A 23,183-nucleotide genomic window follows, 5' to 3' on the forward strand; every position below is an offset into this window, starting at 1 on the left:
TTAGTATTTTAAATAACTTCAAGCTCTATATTGTGGCTCTTCTTTGTAAGAAATATTGAACCAACAAGAAGCAGATTCAGCCCAGCAAGACTCTGCTGCCCCAGTGGAAATTACTACTCACAAGCCTTAAGTGGCACTGCCTTACTTTGCTTTGCCTAAAAAGTACAATTCAAGTAAGAGCAAATAAGGAAACAGTTCATATCTTCTTATAGGCACAAAAAATGTTTAACAATTTAATGAATAAATTTCCTGTCATTACGTTGGCAATATCATAAAGTGGTTTTAGGCCTTAAAAAGGCTGTGGTTTAGAAGACTTAAAATTTTCTAAACCAGTATTGAACATTGATTAAACTTTTATTGGCTCTAAATGGAACAGTATTTTGCAAATCCTCGTAACCCATGGACTCAACATAGAAAAGTCACTGCCAAGTCGCAACTGCAGTAACCTGATGCTGACTTGCCTGCTTAAAAGATTTCACTTTTCAAGAAAAAGAGATAAGGAGTGGCCAGTAAGTGTATTTATCAGGAAAATACAGTAAAGGCCCCACTGCTCAATCCAAGATAACTAAAGTGAGCAAAATGAAATGGCTGTAACTTATACTGGATGTCAGTTGACAGATTATCCACTAAAATATCTATTAGCTAACATGTTCGGTACTGCTGTTATAGGGGCACTCAAAGCTTGTATCTGCATGTTAGGAAGATTTTCTTTAAAGCAACATTGGTCCAAACATATGAGAGTCAACATATTTTAGCCATCTTCCTTTGGAGGAGTGTACCAGCCATTTTTCTCATGTATCTGTACAATGGAATTATAGGACTGTTGGGCTCTTGCTAGATTATATTGATTCTTATTTGCTCCAAACTGCACTCTGGCCTTGCCTTTGACTAAGGTGGCATTTATTTGCATGATGACCGATTCTATTGAATAGGCACTGCTCCAGTCCTGTTTTGTGAGAAGTTCCATACATAATGCTACTCCACCCAACACATACCCTCCTGAGAGAACAGGTAATACCACTCGAACAAATGGAGGATCAAAGGGAAAGTTATCCTTAAAAGAGAAGTTAAGCAAAATGTATTCTATGCCTTCTTTTTCTTTTAAGATCTGAAGATCACTGTGCAAGGGACTATCAGGGTCAACCTTCTGCAGTTTAACATGCCGATCATATAAACTGTCATTTATGAGTTCCACTGAATAAATCCCTGTTTTATAACTCTGTGATCTGTATATGTCCCTGAGCTCTTTCATAAGTCTATCTGGAGCTTGCACTGACCCAGACACCGCACCATTCAAATGGTCTTGCCTTTGAGTCTTCCTAATTTTCTCTAATATTGCCAAATTTTCTTTTTCAATTCCTTCATCCTCTGACTTTTCCCCACTAATAGGCTCTTCTTCTTTCATCTCATAATGATCCAAGTCTTCTATATTTTCGGTCATCTCTTCTTCCTCCTCCTCTTCTGAAGTCACTTCTTCTGTTATTCCATTCTGATCCGTGGGTAGTGGTTGATCTAGCATCTCAACATCCAGGTGCTTAGGAAGGTTACATGATCGGCAGAGTTCACATATCAACCACTTCAGTTGCTGACGAAGCGAATTGTTGTTCTTAGTATCTTCTAGACGTTCCAGAACCGATGTCAGAGTTGGGTCATCTGAGTCCACAAACCATATTGGTGAAGAAGATGGGTAAGATTCCGTGATGTTGCAGTGGAGCGTGAGCGGCGGTGAGTGCAGGCTACCCGGCGGCGCAGGCGGCGGTACCAGGAACTGGCAGTGCAGTTCGTCCACCTTCCAGCTGACCATGCGGAATCGCTCGTGGTTCTTGTCGAAGGTGGACGCCAGGAACTTCAGCTCGGTCTTGAGCCCTGACACGGACATCTTCCCCTCATCTCCGGGGGGAGGGGTGCGGAAGGGGAGCTGGGCCCGGAGCCGCCATCACGGCCGCGACCGCCCCGCGGAGCCGGCGGGGCCGCGCTCTTGCGCTCCGCCTCTCTCCGCAGCCGCGACCGGCGACGGAGCGCGGCTGGCAAATGGCGAGGGGCGCGAGGCCTCAGCGGGCAGCTGTATGGCAGCTGTACGGCAGCCCGAGCGGCTGCTCCCTTTGTAACAGACTCCAGCCAGATTTTTTTTTTTTAAAGAGAATTCTGAACAGAACAAGAAGGGGGTACATTCGAGAGCTCCATAGCAGTAAGATTTACCAAGCTATCATGTTCAACCTGAACAAAAACCCAAGCTACCAGTACAAATTGCACAGCTACATGCTCAGTTGCACTATTGCAGAGCTGCATTATCACACAACACAGCTCCACTGAGAAATCACCCTAATGACAAATACAGAGACACAGAGGTTCATAAGGAGGACTTCCATCTGGGAATCCCTCCTTCCTTCACGAAGTTTCAGGCCTGCCAGCAAGAGGAGATTCTGTAGTGGGAGTTTCTGATTGGGAAGAATTTGTATTTGTCTGCGAACAGTTAACCACCCTGCACCCCTCCCTCCCAAGAGGAATGGGCTCAGCACAGAGGGAAGCCTTAGATGTCATCTTCATGTGGGCAGTGGAAATGATCAGTGCCATCACCAAGACCCAGGAGTGCATCATGAACTCCAAGGAGATCCAGTATGGTATTGTCCTCCTCTTCCAATTTCACCAGCCCTATGAGGGGAGACCATAGGGTATATCCAAGATATGGAGATCCTCCTCCAGCAACCATACATTGACTTCCCACACCTCTTCTTCATCTTGTAACTCTCTCCTCTTGGCAGTCTCTCATAAACCTGCATCAGAGTTTGCTCTCTAAGCTGTAGGAAGCAACCATCCCATGGCCCTAGCAGCCATTTGTGTGGCTCCTAAAGCCATTTCCCTGTCTCATCTGGACCGCTGCTGCCATCTTTCTCCTGGGCAGTGGGCTGGCATATGGACTCCACTTCTCAGTTCACAGTCCCCCTGGGTCCATGTTTGACCCAGGACAATCTGAATTCTTCTCTGTATTCACAAGGAACCCATCCATTGTGTCTGAACTTTCACAGAAGTCCAGACTAATAGGATCTTGGCAACTGAATACTATATGCTGCTTGGTGGCCATAGAACAACCCCATTCACTGGAGTGAACGCATCTCTCACATGCAAGGATCATGCCAACTACACAAGTTTTCCTGTGGGACTCAGGCCCAGGAGCCAAGTTTATGTATCTAGAAGTTGAAAGAAGATGTGAGGCACATTTGGGATAACAGATGCTTTATTTGGATGTGCCAGTAGCCCCTAGTTTCCCTCCCCAACCCAAATCATTTCCATAGAACTTTTTATGTTCAGGCCAGACAAAGAAGGTATACTGCCAGCAGGTTACATAAGTAGACACATACTCACCAACCAAAGTTTTTGACTTTTAGTACATATGCTGAGTCAGGGAGTTCATGACCTAGGCTACATACTAGAATAGCTCACTGGAGCTAACTATAGCCATCTTGCTCTTGCCCAACACCTTCCTGCATATCCTCTGTCCCTTTTCTAGTATTCCATAGATATGACCAAATTCTAACCAGTTCCTTCCTTGCAAGTACTGCAAGAACACATTCAAGTGCAGACTCCAAAACGTATTACTATCTTACATTGATGTTTCTCTTCTGAGACACTAAAATGCAGTGTCTAAGGGGTATTCTCTGTAGTTCTCATAGATTTTGTGGTGCTTGATATGGTTTCTAGAGTCTTAGGGAGTTGGCAATTTGAATCATTCTAAACATCCTGGTCAGGTTATTGGAATCAGCTGAGACTGGACATGTTTGGGAACCAGCCCTCAACTGTTAGGAATGTAAAGCAGGAGCAGAAATGGAAACTTCTATTAATTGTGACCAGTTTTTTATCATCAGTGTGACCACAGCAGGGAGTGAAATAAGAACCATGTACATGGTCACACCTACTCATCTACCTTTGTCACTGTGTTTCACTCCTGACAGTAATAGCCTTGTTCAAAGAGTGTGCCTCATTGACAGTTAGAGTTGCCTCATTCTCTGAGTTGGAGCCAGAAATTTAGTTAGAGATCCCTGGACACTTGTTGCTATCTCTATTGATGACCATCTCAGGGGCCTTGTCTGTCTTCTGCAGTTCATAAAACAACTTCCAATGTTGTTATTCCCAGAGGCAATCCAGGCTATCTATCTTGGGATCACCAACATTAAGGGTGTCCCAGTCACTTTGTAGGAGGTCACACAAACTGCAAGGAGAGAAATGGAATTGTGGGTATGACAATGTAGAAATAGTCCCAAGAATCCCATCTCCCAGTCTTGGATGTACTCCATTGACTTTCTTTATTAGCAGGGTGCCCCCTCACATCAACCTCAGCACCAGTAGCCCATGATCATGATCATGAGTGGAAGGAGCCTTTGAACATAGGAAGAAACTTTCCCTTATCTCCTGGCATCTCTAGTCCCTCAGCCTCAACCTAGCCAAGGATCACACTGTGGGGATTTCAGTCCCACCACTCCTCATTCTGGAACAGTTTCCTGAGCGTCTTGCCCACCCCTGGGTGGGGTGGGAGCTGAGAATCAGCACCAGACTGGTCTTAGAGCCACTGCCAGGTCTCTTCCAAACTTATGATGCAACTTAATCCTCAATGCAACAATATCGAGAGGCTTATCATTCAGGAGGCAATAAGACTTGAGGGACCCTCTCTTGATGGGATGAATGCCTAATAAATAGCCAGGTAACACTAATATAGCCCTGGTTTCCATTTCATCTCTTCCTCCATGTGCTGATGCAGCAAGAGAGACCCTCACCAGACACTGGATGTGCTCGTACCTTAATCATGGACTTCCTGGCCTCCAGATCTGTTAGAAATTAATTTCTATTGTTTATCAGTTACTGAGAAGAAATGGACTGCAAAAGCCACTATCTACTATATAGTCAAGAACACGGAAAGACTTCTCTGTCAGACTGACTCCTAGGCAGGCCCTGAACACTTCCATACTCCCAAGGAAATGCTGGAGGTGAGGCAGAATTCAGCAGTATCTTCTACAGAGTGAACAAGGTCAAGGAGGAGTCATGGCTTCTGATCAGCGGAAAGCTCTGAGTTGAGTCCCTAGAACTGGAATGACAAGGAGGCAGTAGATGGAGCTCTTTCCCAACTAACTGGACCTCTTTCCCAAATAACAAAATTCATCATGAATGGCCAACGGTGGTGTCTCAATAACAACATCAATCCCTTCCCTTGTTTCCAGATATGAAAAAGTTCTCTAACCCCAAAACTCAGTGCATCAAGAAGAGAAAACAAAGAGAGCAATCTCTGCAACAACATGGAAAGACTAAAATACAGGGTCAGCCACTAAACTTGTTGCCTGGATTTGTAGGTAATGATTTATTGGAAAATAGAAATGTCCATTCATTGAAGTGTTTTCAATGGCTGCTTTCATGCCTCATTGGTATAATGGAGGCATTGCGACTGCCACTATATTGGTTGCAAACACTAAAACACCTACTATGTGGCCGATGCACAAAATAAATTCAGTCTTCCCCCACCTCCACCCCATCCATGATGGTAAATAATATTAATTCATCATGATGTGGGAAATGGCATAGACTAATGTCACACTAGGACCTAAATGGCTTATGGATTGTTGTTGAATTCCCTATCCATTTAATCACTTGGCCTGGTCCCACCACAGTTGAATGGATCCTGGAAAGTAGAAGTAGACTTCAACAGATCCCATCAGGTTGATGTCTCATTTTCATTGTCTTCACCAGATATGGAATCTTTCAGGCTGAATAACATGTGCAGGTGCATGTTAAGCACCGCTGATGTAGAAAAATTCTTCTCTATTGTTCTCAGGGAGCAGAATCAGAAAGTGCATTCAACGTGCAGTGCACAACAGCATTCACCCATAATATACCCCTTCAGCTTCATCTCCCTTCCCTGTCATCACAAGGTCTATGTGGGCTTGGAACATCAAGATACCCAAGAAAATATCCCAGGCACCTACCATGTCATGATAATTGGATCATGCAATTTTGATTTACATGAAGTGGGAAATATGCAGGTAGATTTGATGAGACACATGCACTCATACAATGGCAAATAAGTCATAAGATTCCTGCTCCATTTTAACAGATATGATTAGGGTATCATTGTTTTTAGCATTCTGACCCATATGCACCAATACTATTATAACCTATACTCCCACAGAGAAATAGAAGGAAGAATTCATGGTCAAGCAGATTCTGGAAAAAACACATTTACCCTGGATAAGTTGCATAATCCAAGTATCAGGAGCAAGGAAAGTTGTTCAGTCATAAGTGACTTTGGTACAGGTGCAGGCAGCAGTGTTTGCTCTGGGATCCAGAAGTCTCTGCTATAGAACAGAGAAGTAAGATGGGAGCAGGAACCCTGTGTTCTTTTCAAACCATCATTTGAGAATCCCAAGGTGTAGAATTTCATCATGAGGTCATGACATTTTTAATGAAATGAAACTTTTTTTGTGTGAGGGAGTGGGTACTGGGGGATTTAATCCAGGGGCACTTCACCACTGAGCTGCAGCCTTAGCACTTTTAAAAAGATCAGTCTGAAACACTGTTTTGCTAAGTTTTTAGGGTTTCTCTAACTTTCTGAGACTGACTTTGAACTTGTGATCCTTCTGCCTGAGCCTTACAAGTCACTGGGCTTACAGGTGTACATCACAGTACCCAGATAAATTAAGCATTTTAAAAGAGCCATGTATGCTCTACTCACTGCAGTGGGACTATGTTGTTCTTAGACACCCAGAGCTGGTCATGAAATTTCTTTCTGCATGCACGATCCCTCTTGGATCACAATACTTTGTGTTTTCTCCAGGGCAAATTCCCAGGTCAGAAAGTCTGAGGATGGCTGCTTCTACTACACTCTATTGAAAGGGAGGAAAGAGACTAGCAATGTCTCATGCATGGAACTGGCTCTGTTTACAATCCCTGGAACCTGCAAACTAGTCTCTCATGGACCTGAAATAAAGTGAAGGTATTTCAGATTTAAAATGCAACTAATTCTGTGAAAGAACCACCTATTCCTTTTTCCAGTAGTTTGGGTTTCAGTGAAATAGTAAATGAGTATGTTGAGAACAAATTCACTTAAAGATTGCTTGAGACTGAAAGTCAGGCCTGGTTGCAAAGGTTCTTTTCCACTGTCCCCATCTGTGTTACTTGGAGTCAATGCCAGCTGCTTCCAATGCCATCAGTGGTGGCACAATAATAATCAGCTTCATCCATATCCTGTACCCCACTGATGGGCACTGTGACTGTGTTTCCAGATTGGAACCAGAAAATCAGTCAGGGATCCCTGAGGGCTATTTGCTAGCTCTGTAGATGACCAGTGCAGGGGCCTGTTATGACTTCTGTTGGTACCAGTGCACATATTTATTTCCAATGTCATTGCCTCCACTGGTGATTCTGGCTATGTGTCCTGCGGTCAGTGATACTGAGGATAGCTGAGTCAGCACATAGAGGCTGCAGAGCCTATAAAGAGAAAGAAGGAAAGTTGGCTCTGAAGATAAAGAAAAATTCCCATTCTAACCTTACCTTCCCCTTCCCTGGAAGAACTCAGAGATTCTGTATGTCCACAGCGGGTACCTTGGTTTCTGCATCAACCCCTATATCCCATGAGCTGGCTGGAGGATGGACCCTCCTGAACACTTGAGCAGAACACCCAATGTGATCTGGCAGGTGGATAATCTGAGGCTCACAAAGCCCATGAGCACACTGTGTAGATTTTATTCCAGTCCCACATCCTGCAGTAAGTTCTGAGAACTTTTACAGGCACAACCCTGCTGAGCTGACTCCCATATTTCTGGGATAGGTGGGTTTTGGGTCTGGGTTAGCATCTGTGCAGAGGGCCAGGAGGCCAAGGAGGAAGGAGGTTCAGGCCATGATGGTGGTGTCCTGAGGTTACTCTCTTGGACCAGATGGGCAGGCTTCTCCCCAGGTCTTTCTTATCCCCTTTCTGGGGAGAGATGTTTTCATGCAAACCAGACCATGCTCAGGGTTGATGATTGAGAATGTTTATTTTGTCCAAAGCAGGGTCCAGCTGCTGGGACCTTGAAAGCAGAGTGTCAGCCCTTCAGACCTACATTCCATCCACAGCAACTCCTTTCCTTATTGGTTCCAAAGGTTTTGCAGAATCAGCTATCTCAGTCTGTGCCGTGGCTTTACTGCTGGGCTGGCTTGGCCACTCAGAACACAGAATACTTAATCCTTGACTTGCTGTCCCCAGGCGAGGAATTCCTCTTCTCTGTTTGACCCCTGCCTCTAGAATCTTTTCTTGGGTGTGGGAATGAAGTTACTCACATCTGAGAGCTATGTGGGCACTTGTTAATCATGTGGGCTGTTGGTAGATCTTGTTCTCAGACAGCCAGAGCTGGTCTGGGCAGATCAGCACATCCCACCCTGGGGACACCATCCTTCTGGGCTCATGATCTTACATCTTTTTTCAAGGCCAAACTGTCAGGGGAAGGTCAGCAAATAGGCCCTTCTTCTGACACACTGTGTTAAGGGAGGGGAGGGAGTATGAGTGTCTAATGCAGGAACCAGGCTCACTGGAAATAGTCTCCATGCCGAAAACTGAAAACTTTAAACTAGTGACTGCAGGGTTCAGGAAGTAAATAACAAGACTTTGACTTTGAAATCCAAAACAATTATTTGAAAAAAAAAATACATGGTGAAAAACCAGTTCAGTGAATGGAGATCACTGTCTGGTCATTGCTCACAAAATGAGTGAAAGTTAGTCACACCTGTGTAGGGAGTTTCCTGTCCCTTGTGCCCATTTGTGTCACTGAGAGTGACTGACAGCTGCTCCTACTACTATGTGTTGTGGCAGAGAATTAGACTTGTGCCTGGCCTGTGCTCTTCTGATGGTCAGTTTGACCATGTTCCCTAAGAAGGAACCAGAAAATTAGTCCAAGGTGAGACTAGTTTGTTTGCTATCATCATAAATGACCAGCACAGAGGCCTGACTTGACTTCTGCTGGTATCGACATACATATTTGTTCTCCAGTTTATCTTCTGACATGTGATCCTAGCTGTTTGACTGATAGTTTGCCAGGGTCCAGCCCCAGCAGGGGTAAGGGGTCCGAGGTGGATGGGAGAAACAGCACACACAGACACCAAGAGTTCTGAGGCTGAATCTGACTTTATTTTTTCTGCCAGCCTTTTTATAGATATTTTTCTTTAGTAATGATTATATCATCTTATGGTTAGTTTAAAATAAGAAAAACCTTCAAAAGTACAATCTATGCCTCTTCTCAAAGTACACATTCTCTCTGCATGACAGTCCAGATCGAAATAACCTTATTTCCCAGCTAGATTAAAACAACCTTGTCTCCCAGCTAAACTGAAACAAACTTGTCTCCCAGCTAAACTGAGGGCACCATGATCTGCCAGCCTTTAACCTTCAGAACAAACACATCACTAGATTTTCTGAGAAACCACCCCCACCATGAACTCCAGTGTTTAACAGTGGAAAGCTTTCACTATTATTAAAGGGCAAAGAAACCAACTTATAATTAATATTTAGTCTACTCTAATTTCATATAATAGCAGACTACAATCTTATTCTGATTCTGAAAGAATTAGACTAAACATAGGAAAAGCACAAATTATATTTATGACTAACCTAAATGTTTTTATTATTTAAAGTATCTCTAGAATCAACTATTAAAACTAAGAAAGCAACAAAGGCTAAACACTGCATCCAAGCTCAGAGGAATCCATCTGATAATATATCCATCTATTATTATACTAAAGTAATCACAGTCTCCTTTAAACTCAAGCACAGCCACAATTGTTCATTTTCATATATTTTATCTATATATTACTGCTAAATTTTTATTGTGCACTATTTTGTGTCCCAATACAGTAAAATCTTCCCAATGTTTTTCCAATAAGTTTCTAATGATATATTGATTATTAATATTAAAAAGCAACTACACATGGAGACATGGCACGTCTATGGCCCCGAAGAGGGGAGACCATCAACAGAACCATGTCAAGTATTGAATCCTCTATTCCAACAGACTGTGTCATGTGTTGAATCCTCTACTCCAACAGAGCCGTGTCAAATGTTGGAGTGGCAGGAAATAGATGTGGCAATAGTTCAACACTGAGAATGGGTGAGTCAGTATAGGAGGCCAAAGGGCCTGCAAGAAGAGAAAAGAAGAGATGTTATGGATAATGAAGTCTTTTAAGACATCTGTTCCCTACCTAATCTGAACTCACTCCAGGGACTCTTTGTCTTTGAGGGAACCCCTTCCCATTAATGTCAATCCAGTGTCCCATGAGTCTGACTGGAGGATGGAATCTTTGCATATGAGAACAAACCACCCCTCTTTCCTGGAAGGTACAATCTCTCAAACTCACAAACCAGTATAGAATACATGAGGATTTCTATCCCAAACACTCTTATGCTGTAGCAATTTCCTGAAAGACCTGTTTGTCAGAGATTCAGGAACAGGCTGGCCCCAGAGCACTAGACTGGGTTGGTAACTCTGTTGCATTCCTGTGAAATGGACAACAGTACACAAGCACATTTTATTCCTTCAGGTGCATGACTCCCCCTTTCCTATCAAAACAGTCCAATGGACCATCTGGAAATCCAAGAGAGTTTTCAAAATCTCTCTATTGTCATGGCAATTGGATGAGAGTGCAAGCATAATAAAGTAGCAAGTATAATGAAAGGTTTGGAAAGCCATGTTCATTTCAGTGAGTATGAAAACAAACAAACAAAAATATGAGAAGTTTCTTTTTTGTTCGTTTGTTTTCCTACCACATTGCCTAAATATTTCAGGTTTATTTGCTTGGAGAATATTGATTCACCTCCCACAAAATTATGATCTAGTTTTTTCATCTCATGCTAGTCTACCCTCAAAAAACAAGCACAAAGTTTACAGAGCCATTCTGATTTCAGGACATAGTATATTTCAATATTGGGGATGGTGCTCTAATTTATAGATGAAGAGTAGTGAAAGTTGAGAAATGTGTGTAGATTCGGGGGAAAGGAGATTCTGTGGCATGCTCCACAGTGGCACCAGTGGCTTCCCTGTGTGGACAATCATATCCAGGGAACTGCAATAATAAGGACATTGGTGATGAGAGCAAAAGACTTGCATTCAGGTCAAACCTCTCTGGGAGGAGTCCAGTACAGACCAAGTGATTGTGGACTTATCTTAGATGTGTAGTAAGAATTACACACCTTCTGAAAATCAGCTCCTGATTCCTCCCAGTTCCTTAGAGATACCGGACACCATGGAATATCAAGAGAGCATACATTTAGAACAGAAATATTCAACAACCATAAGGTCGAATAGGCCCAGCTGTGATCATCAGGAAGTAAATGTTTTGTGTCTAAGATGGGGCAAGAGCAGGGCTGAGGCTCAGTAATCTACTGGTCAGGTGGTCCATATCCTACATCTCTAGCCCACATCAGCACCGCTGTCTGAGTTCACACTTGTGTGTAGGTTCTGATGGGGCTTCCTGTACCGGATTGCTTTAAAATGCCAGGTTACTATAAAGTCCCTATCACAGTCCAGCACTGTCCGCATAGCAGTGAAATGACAGCCTCACATGCATTCTAATGTCTAGTAGCCACATTAATTTCTATGAGATAAAAATAAACTTTTTATTTCATGTATGCTGCATATTATAACATATGAAAAATAGTATCATTGCCACACAATTTGTGAAAACATGTTTATGATATTTTACAATTTTTCATATTATATCTTTAAAATATAAAATGTATTATAAATTTATATAGTATTTCAGTTTGGACAATAAAGTTTTCAGGGAAATATTTGTTCTGTATTGTTTCATTTAATTTAGAAGTTGTTTCAGTAGAATTGCATGTCCAACTTGTCCCAAGGTGACTTAATAATTTCCAGTCACTGAATTGTTTCTGAAAATATCATTCATCTCATGTTTGCAACCATTTTAGCAATTCTTGTTCACATAATCTAGAATTGATTTGACTTTGGAGGAAAAGAACATTAGTTTTAAAACTACTTGTTTATCTTACATAAATATAGTTTGATAATATAGTTTTTATGTCTAAATCTAAAATCGTTTTTCTGTATAAAAAAGTCAATTTTTAGTCATTTTATGGTGCAAGCAAACATTTTAATGATACATCATATACCTTTTATGTTTCTTAAAAATATAGTCTGATAGTGATAATGTTTGTATCAGAATGCAGTTGTGATTAAATGTTTTAGAGCATGGGAAATGCTGGATGGATCTTCTTCTACTTATCATTCTCATACTTATTTCATATTATTACTGTAGAGCAAAGGCACAGGAGATACATGAAAGGGAAAGTTAAAGAAGCATAGAAAACTCTGGGGTTGGGGCCATTTTATTTTGGCAAAACATCCTGTGACATATTTTTATGAGTTCAAATAGACATGATCATCTCTGCACATATGTTAGAAATATGCAAACATAGTAATACATGCACACACTCAGATGCACACAAGTGCAGTGATGGCTTTCTTATGTGTATAGGTTGGAGGAGGGTCCCTATGTTCTGATTAGATGGTTATATGTTGCAGTGACCTGGTCCTGGTTCTCAGAGACTTGCCTGGAAGTGTACAAGCAGAACTACAACCAACTTCTTTGTCTTGTCCACTGACTGTGATGAGTGTGATATCTTTTCTACTTGTTTCACTAGACTTGATGCTTTTTGTGACACCCTGATTCTGGGAGGAGAAACTTACCTATACAGTATGTATAAACATGATAAGCACAGCCTAAGTAAGTTATGTCCTCTCACCTATTCATTTGGGCCAAGAGATGGAGAATCATGACCTACAGAAATCAGGGAACATGATGTCTGTCCCTGACTGTCCTTTCCCTCACATCTTCTTACTTTCCTATGTCCCAGCCTAGAAAATACCAGGATGAAGTGGTTCTGCTACCCCTAAATCAATACCTGATACCTATTCTGCAGTCCACCCAGACAGCTAGAAAGAAAGGGCAACCTGGAGTCCTCAGACCTTGGTGGGCTGGGCATGCCTGATCTTTGTCTTGAGTCCTCCTAGGGCTGGGGAAAGAGTGCACTGAAGATAGAGTAGTTGGGTCTCACTTCTCCATCTGCATGACACTGTGCAAAGAGTACCATCACTGTCCCATTATCCACAGCAATTTTGAAACTTGTCATCTACCTGAGATCTGCAGATCATCAGGTAGCAGATAATCAGGGTGGCAGTGGTCGCTGAGCTGGAGCAACAGAATTTCTCCAGGATTCCTGAGGGTTGCTTGCTATCCTCATTCATGACCAGCAGAAAGGTCTAGTCTGGGTTCTGCTGATACCAATAGGCATATATATATATATATATATATATATATATATATATATATATATATTTTCAATTAATCTCCAGAGCAGGTGATTATTATTGTCCATCCCACTATCAAGGATGATGAGGGTGGCTAAGTCATTTCATTTAAACATAACCATTCCTCCTTTTGCTTTGAGACTCCACGGTCACTTAAAATAACTTATCACTTTTTTGGTCATGTGGTTGTGATTGGCACTTATGGATCTATTTATTTGTACTGGAGCCATGGCTACATTGTGGGATGTTTTTCACTAAGGTTGTGCAGTGGGTTGCAATGTGGGAATTGCCAAGTGGAACAAAATACTTGGATGATTAAATTTCTCTGTATTCTTGTCCTTTTTGTTCTTTCTTTTACTCACTGGCGGAATGAATAAAATGAGAGAATTGCAGTTCTTCATTATAATAACATGTGCAGGATTATGTGCACAAGCTCAGACCCAAAACTCTGCCATCTTCAGAACTTGCCAACTGGCATTGAATCACAGAATATAAAAAGAACTCAAAAACTTAGTCCAAGAGCAAATAATCTATTCAAAATTAGGCAAGTAACTAAACAGACACTTCTCAAAAGAAGAAATACAAGTGACCAACAAATATATAGAAAATGTTCTGTGGGGAGCCATAATGTGAATCAAGGTGACTGATTGTCTCATGGTTATGGTGCACTTGCACTGGGATTCTCCTGTACAAAAATATGGGTTAACATTGCCCAGTTGCTATGGTGATGCCAGCCTGTGGTCACTTTGTACAGAAGCTCACAGTTATCAGTTTTTTACCTTGAAACTCAGACTCTGGCTCCCAGGGTCAGAGGATTCTGAAACTCAGACTCTGGCCCCCAGGAATAGAGAATTCTGAGCATAGCAAGATAACCATAATGTCCTATCAGTGCTGTGACCTTCAAGCCTGCCTACTTTGTAGAAACTTTTCCACAAATAACCTTTTGATGATAAAACCTGTATAATACATGTATGGGTAACTGTGCTGAACCAAGGATGATGTTGAATAAAACTGATCAAAAGAGGGCATCCTTTGTCTTGTTCCAGTTTTTAGAGGGAAAGCTTTCAATTTTTCTCCATTTAGAATCATGTTGGCCTTGGGTTTAGCATATATAGCTTTTACAATATCAAGGTATGTTCCTACTATCACTAATTTTTCTAGTGTTTTAAACATGAAGGGGTGCAGAATTTTTTCAAATGCCTTTTCTGCATCTATTGAGATGAGCATACGATTTGTGTTTTAAGTCTATAGTTGTGATGAATTATGTTTATTGATTTCCATATGTTGAACCAACCCTGCATCCCTGGGATGAACCCTCTTTGATCATGGTGTGCTATATTTTAATATGTTTTTGTATGCAATTTGCCAGAATTTTATTGAGAATTTTTGCATCTATGTTCATAAGGAATATTAGTCTGAAGTTCTGTTTCTTTGATGTATTTTTGTCTGATTTTCTTATCAGGGTGACATTAGCCTCATAGAATGAGTTTGGAAGTGTTCCCTCCTTTTCTATTTCATGGAAAAATTTGAGGAGTATTGGTGTTAATTCTTTTTTGAGGGTCTTGTAGAACTTGTCTGAGAATTCATCTGATTCTGAACTTTTCTTGATTGGTAGACTTTTGAAGGCATCTTCTATTTTATTACTTGTAATTGATCTGTTTAAATTGTGTAGGACCTCCTGATTCATTTTGGGTAGGTCATGTGTCTCCAGAAATTTGTTGATGTCTTCAAAATTTTCTATTTTATTGGAATATAAGTTTTCAAAATAGTTTCTAATTACTTTCTGTATTTCTGTCATGTCCATTGTGATATTTCATTTTTTATTACCTATTTTAGTCATTTCAGTTTTTTCTCTACATTATTGTGATTAGAGGTTTATCAATTTTATTTATTGTTTCAAAGAACCAACTTTTTGTTTTGTCAATTTTCAAATTTTTTTTGTTTCAATTTCATTAATTTCAGTTCTGATTTTAATTATTACCTGTCTTCTGTTTTTGTTGTTGATTTTTTCTTCTTTTGGTAGGGTTTGAGCTATAATATTAGGCCATTTATTTATTGATTTTTTTTTATTTTAATGAATAAACTCAGTGCAATGAACTTTTCTCTTAGTATTGCCTTTATATCATCCCAAACATTTTGATATGTTTTATCCGTATTCTTGTTTACCTCTAAGTATTTTTTAAAATTCATCCTTGATTTCTTATGCTATCCATTCATCATTCATTAGTGTATTAATTAGTATCCAGGTGACAGTAGCTTCTATTATTTTAATTTTATAGTCGATTTCTAATTTCATTCCTTTATGATCTGATAGAAAGCAGGTTATTATCGCCATTTTTTAAAATATTTACTAAGAGTTGTTTTGAGGCATAAGATATGATCTATCTTAGAGAAGGATTCATGTGTGGCTGAGAAGAACAAAATCTTAAACCCTGTGACAGAAAAGAATCAAATTACATATAGAGGGAAACCAATTGGGATCCCAACTGATTTTTCAATCCATACCCTCAGAGCTAGGAGGTCCTGGAATAATGTATTTTAAGCTCTGAAAGAAAAAGAATGCTGCCAACCAAGAATTTTATATCCAGTAAAATTAAGTTTCATATTTGAAGATGAATAAAAACCTTCCATGATAAACAAAAATCAAAAGAATTTACAACTAGAAAGCCTTCACTATGGAACATTCTCAACAAAATAGTATATGAGGATGAAGTGGGAAAAAAAGTGAAAAACAGCAAAGAGAGGAAGTACACTAAAGGAATAGTCAATCAAAGGAGAAACTAAGTCAAGTTAAAAACCAAAATAGACCAAAATGATCAGCAATAGAAATCATATCTCAATAATATACTTAAAAGTCTAAACTCATCAATCAAAAGACATAGACTAGCAGATTGGATTTAAAAACATGACCCAACAATATGCTATCTCCAGAAGACTCACCTCAGAGAGAAAGACATCCACAGATTGAAGGTGAAAGGATGGGAAAAAACACATCCTGCATTTGGATCTCATAAACAAGCAGGAGTTCCAATCCTCATATCAGATAAAGTGAACTTCAAGCTAAAGTTAATCAGAAGGGACAAAGAAGGACATTTCATACTTTTTAAGGGTATTGTACATCAATAAAAACATAACCATTTTAAATATTTATGCCCCAAACAATGGAGAATCTACATACATCAAACAAACTCTTCTTAATTTCAAGACTCAAATACACCACAGCACAATAATGTTGGGTGATTTTATTACACCTGTTTCACTAATGGAGAAATCTTCCTTGTCTGAAGTTTAATGGTAGCTCCAGCCCAGTGGGTGCTGGACCAGCTGGTTGGAAGATCTCAATGCTGTTCTAATTGCAGAGAGACCACCAGGTATGCTCTCACACAAAGGAGTGACCCTGCAAAAAGGAAACAAGATGGTGACCACTAACACACGCAGCAGGAAGATCTCAGGAGCAACCAGACCTGCTGGTACTCCAACAATAGATATCCAGGCTCTGGTCATTGTTCCCAGACTGAGATGACTGCACCCTGAGAAGGCAGGAGTGACAGCAGCAAACCTGTAGGCCCTTTGGTCCTGGTCTTCCAGGCCCTGGCGGATGTCCTGAGATGGTGGCAACAGGGTGTAACCAAAACTGTGGGTACCCTGACAATGGACCTCAAGGCATCAGTGGGCAGCTGACAAAGGGTGATCCATGGGCAAATGGCGGGCAGTTTTCAGGCAAATAGTGGGCAAATGGTTGGCAGTGGGTGATGGGCAGGCAAAGGCAGGCAAGGCAATGGGCAGGTGAAAGGTGAGCAATCAGTGACGATCAGTAGCAATCTGTGGGCAAACAGCAGGCAAACAGTGGGCAGCAACAGCTGCCTCACAGGGAAACAATATTTTCTCTCCTTGAATCCTGAGTCATGGAGTGACAAGGAATGCAGCCTCCCTCTAGTCTGCCATCTTGGATCTCCCTCAGCTTTTTCTGAGACCGTTCAATATGTTGGTCTATTTCCTTCAGGTAAAGAGCGTTTCTCTCTAAGAGGGTGAGAAGGTTCCTCTTTACATTTATCCATTCATCTTTTGCTCCTTTAATCTAGATTCAACAAAGGATTTTTGTTCTTTAAAGTCCAGGATTTCACTTGGTGTTCATCCTTCCAAGTCAGTGCTCAGAAATCTCTTGAAAAAGCAACTCCAAAGCATTGTTTTCTTTCTGGAAAAAATAATTTGAGTTACAGTTTTTAGTATTATCTTTGTATCTTTGCTTAGGTTTTTCTCTTCCTGGCACCTGTCAGATCTCCTGTGGTTATCTTTGCCTTTTGGCACTTCTCTCAGATCTCTTACCATCTCTTGCTTTTTACTTTGAAATATTTCCTTCTCTTTCACCTTCTGTTTCTTGTCAGGCACAACCCTTCATTGTGTTTCTTCCACTTTACATCTCATTGCTGGAGTGAGTTACCAATGTCTGCTGATTCTCTCCTGACTTCTATTCATCCACTTCAGAGGGTCTTGCATTCTGATCATTAATCCCCTTCATAGTTTTCCTCTTCTTTCTTAATATCTTTTCCCTCACTTTTGGAAACATAAATCAGTTCACTAAGCCAGTAAATCAGTTCCACTAAGACTGAGAACTTCTGTGTTTTGTAGTAGCATTACTTAGGTCTTGCGTTTTTCTTTCTGTGTGGTACATTTTTAGGGAACTGGAATTAACATTTTCTATGGCTCATTTTGACATGAAATTAGTTTTGTACATTTTTATGGGCATAAGGATTCATCAAATATCTTCCGACTTAACAGAAAGCTTCTCTCTGAAATTTCTGTGCAATGCTCATGAATTTTCCACCTGTGGCCTACATTTGCTAACTCAGGACTTCCCCCATTCTTTAATCAATCTTTTCTCTCATCACCTCCTCATTCCTAGTTTTCCTGCTTGTGAACATTCTCCTGATTATTGTTCCTCCTTGTATGGCTGTTCTTAGGAGAAAACTGATACCACATTATCAAAATCTGTAATCATTCTCTTTAGGAGTTCATTTTCAAAATCTTTTAGATAATTTAGTTATTGATCATTACATATCTAAACAATGATTTCTTTTCCAATTTTGTTCTTTTCCTTCTCTTCATTGTTCAGTATTTCACTCTTAAAAATTATTGACTTTCAGTCACAGAAGTTCTTTCTTTGTTATTTACCTGTGAGTCATTTGACTTATTTTCCTGTGTTCCAATAAAATTTTATTTAGGAACATCTAAATTTGAATTTTGTGTAGTATTTGTTACGTACAAAGTATACTTTTGATTTTTGTCATTCATGTGAAAATGAGCAAACCATTCTTACAAAGTTCAGGGGAAGTAGACAAAAGAGAGGGTGGACCATATTGGCTCAACCTCCCCACCCTCTTAAGAGTGTTATGTGATCAAGTTTAAGGCTGCTGAGGTGATTGAGAAATGGGTTAGATGTGAGTCAGGCTTCAATTTGTTCCATTAGGACAATTATAAAGGAGATATATACATATTTCATATATATGTATTTTTTATATATATACACACACACACACATAGTATATATCTCAGTCAATAACCCCCCAAATATACATTAATCTATAATAAGAGATTGTGATATGTAATGGTAGAAATGCATCTGCCACATGTATACATCATGGAATGATCAAATTGGATTGATTAGCATGTTTACTTCCTGAAATATTTATCATTTCTTTGTGGTGAGAATATTTGAAAACTCTTCTCTTGCTGAACCTTGTGTTAAATGCCTGTATTCCCACCCACCCAGGATGCTGAGGCAGGAAGATGGCAAATTTGAGACCATCCTGAGCAACTTAGATTCTTCCATTGTTCTTTACCTAAATTAAATCCCTAAGATGAGGCAGAACATCATGTGGGAAGGGGGTGGAGGGGGAAAGTAGCTGAGGATATGACAATTAGGAAGCAGAGATCAAGTCATTTACTTTTAAGGATAAAAAATTTCTTTTTCTAGATGTCTATTCTCAGAGAGATCTGTTTTAGCTGTGGGGATGTATTTTTTAGTTATGTGAGGCTACAATTTATTTTGAATCCTTTAGATTTCCAGACTTGCATGTGCTGGGTCATGTCCACTTTGACCCGTAGCTCTGTGCAAGTGGATTTTGCTGTTTTAAGCATAGAGCAGGTCTACCTTGGTTCCTTATCTATAGCACAGCATCTCCAAGGATTGACCTTAAGCAATTCACCAGATTATCTGTCTTAGAAAATAATTTTGGGTTTTTTCCCCTTTAATTTCGAGTTCGTTCATATAGGTAATGAGAATTCCTACCAAATATATACCTGCAAAGTATTGAGGGACACAAAAATATCATAGTTTTATGTTGTTTTTGAAGACCTCAGGTTTCAGATTTTCCTAACATGACAAGTCAGATTAGTTCCATGGAACTCTATCCTGCATAATGGGCATAAAGATAAAAATGCTCCCTCACTGTATGCAGAACCCGCCCTCAACCAGAAAGATTCCCACAACCGATGGGACAACATAAGTCTAAAGACTTACAATTAAGTTTACCAAAACCATGACATTTATGCTACCAGCACATTATGTTTCTCTAATCAAAATTGCCAGAGATAACTTAAATCATCATAATCATCTGTGAAAATATTCAATAAAAGTATTTTCTTTTCTCCAAGAAAAGTTTAAACCATTATTCATATTTTCTTTCCAAGCTATTGGAAACAGAATAACAAATACTAAAAGAAAAAAAAGAAGAAGGGAAGGAAGAAAGAGAGAAAGAAAAACTCCCTCCAATAAAGCTCTGATAGAGGTAGTAATTTACAGCAGCATATATAATGTTTAAGCTCCATCTATCAGGGAAAAAAATTGGTGGTAATATGAAGTTACATGAATGCCTGCTGCTTAAAGACAGACCATGGGTGAAATATATCACTGAAATCACAGTCAAGATTTTCTACATTAATACCATTATGATGGTTTTTACTAGTGTATGATTAACTAAAACAGTACTTCCTTTCATAATCCTGATAATCCAAAAAAGACATAATTGTAAACATCACACTGACAAACTATTCGTTTCTTTTTAAAATTTTTAAAATTTTATTTGTTCTAATTAGTTATACATGACAGTAGAATGCATTTATACATTTGATAGATCATACATAGAGTGTAATCTCTCATTTTTCTGATTATACATATTGCATTTCTAGTTTGAAATCATACATTTCAAATGGACAAATTTTTATTTTCCACTCTTGTAGCATTACTTTAAAAAAGACTTTTGTGCCTTACTTAGAATGTTGAGACCACATACATTTCAAAGTGATCCATGATGAGTATTCTTTCACAAAGTGTTCCATTTAATGTGGATGAAAGACTTAATTTTTCAATTATATTTTACTGATTAGTGAATTAATTAGCGATTACATTTAGTATTTCATAAAATGAAATGTCTGTTGCTTCTCTTAATTTGACTGAACCAGAAAAAATAAAGTCAACTAAATTTGGAAGATAAAGAATAACATTTGCTCAGGAAGAAAGCAAACAAAATTCTAATTCCAGATGTTGACTGTAACATGATACTTAGACTTCTAAAAATAACATATGCAATGCACATAAAACAATAAACAGGAGATTATTATGGACTTCAATACTCTCAGTCAGTATGGCAGACTTGTGACAGACAGCCTCATGAAGACAGGAGATTAGTTTTTTTTTTTTTAATTGAAAGACAATTGTGGACTTCAGTGAAAAAGTATATGTGAAGATTATTTCCTTAATTTTTATTTGTGTAATACAAATATGCATAGCATAGTATATTTCTGAATAAAGAAATAGACATTTTAAGAGACTAGACACTATTTCTAAATGTTGTGAAGAATAAGAAGGCACTACCAAGATTGTATCCTGTCATCACTGATAGTTGATTTTGAGTTGTTTATCTCAGTATTAATTATTATTAAACTTTTCTGGGTAATATCACTTAAGACCATTATTGTGGTTTATAACCCACAAATAGGACACATTCATAGTATTATTTCATCACAGAGAGATAATTCACAGTACATGTTGACAATACAGATTCTTTTTCCACATCTACCTGGAATCCTCATAGCTCAATTCTTTGGAAAGTTCATTTGCAAAATTTTCAAAGTGGTACAGCAGAGGACCAAGATGTATCTAAATTCCACCTGGCTTGAATGTTTTCCATATTGTTTCAATATAATTAATCACATTATGAGCTGTGCCTATGAAGAAACAGGTGGCAGTACAGGTCCAGATATTGCACTCTGAATAAATCTGAAACTCTCCTGATGTCATAGAAAAGTTAGAGTCAGGAGGAAGACTGTGGGGGTCAATATCAGGGGAAAAGATGGATCGTATCTGGTCAGCTGATCTCCTATTATTGCTAAAATGATGGATCCAGGGATAAAGTTTATATTTGTTAATTTCAGAACATCTGTTCTGAAAGAACAAAGAAGAAAAGAGTATTAAAAAAAAAGTCTACTCATTTCCTTGACAAGCATAAACTAGCGTAGCTATTTCCCAGTGCAGTCTTCCTAGTCCAGCACCAGGAATCAGAATATTTACTTTAGGAGGATCCCATCTCTCTTTTGGAAAAAAAAAATTAAAATTTCTTTAATTATTGGCTGATAGCAGGCATCTCTTTCTGCTTTCCCAGTTTCATTCCAGTCTCTCAAAAAATTTTTAATGTGGATTTTAATTTATCCATGTCAAATGTAGATGATGGCACAATCTTTCCATTCTTCAAAAAGGGTTAAAGTGTAGCTTGAGATTCTAAATGAAAGAGAGTTTGGTGGTCTGACTTCTACCCTCAATAGGTCAAGGTCCATTAATCATAAAACCACAATATAATTAAGCAGTCTTTACTCAGGAGAGGACCAGAACTGAACTGCTACGGAGACTGAACATCCTCTCTTTTAAGAGAGGGAAGAAAGTCTCTCCAAGTCATTGATGGGACAGCATGGAAAGGCTCATACTGGAGTGGCACAACTGTATCTATCATCTCCATCTTCTTTATTTTCAAACTTACGTATGAAACCATTCACAATGGTCAGTAGTATTTCTTGATTGTGATCCATGCATTTCCAAATCTTGTTCAAATAAAGAAGAAAATGAAGAATTAGTTTCTGTTGATTATCTGCAAGTGATGAAAACTGGCTTTCTGTTCGGTTCGCTGGCTCATGCATACAGGTGCAGCACTAGCAGATGGCATTAATGATTTTCCAGAAGTGCTCCCTCTGGAGCCTTTTCTCCTCGGCTCTCCCTACCTAAACCGCAGCTGCTGAGCCCAAAAGCCAGGCAGGGAACTGCACTTCTACTTTCTGTCTCTTACCGCGGCCGCCAACTCCCCCGCAGCCCTTGTACAGCTGAGAGGTAGGTGCTGGAGAGCACTGTGTCACTGTATAGCCTCCATGGTTCTAGGCCTGGCTGCCTTGTTTCTGTTCGCTACCAACAGCGTGGTGGAGTCTGCTTTCCTCTAGATGACTTCTGTCGTGGTCATGCCCCCAGCTAGCTGCGTGCTCCGCCCCCACCGCCCTCAGGCCTCCATCCACCCTGGGCTTCAATAGGTCTTCAGTACAGAGCTTATTTGTTATTCTTGCAATTGCCTTCAAGGAGTGATTGATGTTGCTTTCAAGTATATCAATTAACAATGAAGTGGCTAAATATATACATTTTCATGATATAATCAACAAATTTACATAAATGTAACCCAAAAAATTCTTATGATTTGTCAAGCTAACATTGAGGAAGTGTTATCTTTGTAGTATATGAAGACGGATGTTAAAAAAATTATTTGTAATTTATAAATTTGTTGCTTCATTACTTGTATTAGGTTGTACAAA

The 23,183-nt window shown here is 39.5% G+C and overlaps 1 protein-coding gene and 1 pseudogene across 2 annotated transcripts; both read right to left on the reverse strand.

Annotated features, from left to right (window-relative positions):
- Positions 1 to 222: 222 nt before the first annotated feature.
- LOC306667245 (ubiquitin-conjugating enzyme E2 Q2-like) lies at positions 223 to 1,912 on the reverse strand. Its single transcript, XM_079149729.1, has one exon. It carries the CDS (start codon positions 1,877 to 1,879, stop codon positions 752 to 754), a length of 1,128 nt encoding a protein of 375 aa, XP_079005855.1. The 5' UTR covers positions 1,880 to 1,912; the 3' UTR covers positions 223 to 751.
- A 19,395-nt stretch (positions 1,913 to 21,307) lies between these two features.
- LOC306667263 (carnosine N-methyltransferase-like) lies at positions 21,308 to 22,541 on the reverse strand (annotated as a pseudogene). The gene is made up of 2 exons: positions 22,317 to 22,541; positions 21,308 to 22,081 (listed from the first exon to the last, which is right to left on the reverse strand). The product of its transcript is annotated as a carnosine N-methyltransferase-like (transcript).
- Between the last annotated feature and the right edge of the window lie 642 nt (positions 22,542 to 23,183).

This window comes from Sciurus vulgaris, assembly GCF_902686455.1.
Source record: "Sciurus vulgaris genome assembly, chromosome: 8".
Classification (NCBI taxonomy): domain Eukaryota; kingdom Metazoa; phylum Chordata; class Mammalia; order Rodentia; family Sciuridae; genus Sciurus; species Sciurus vulgaris.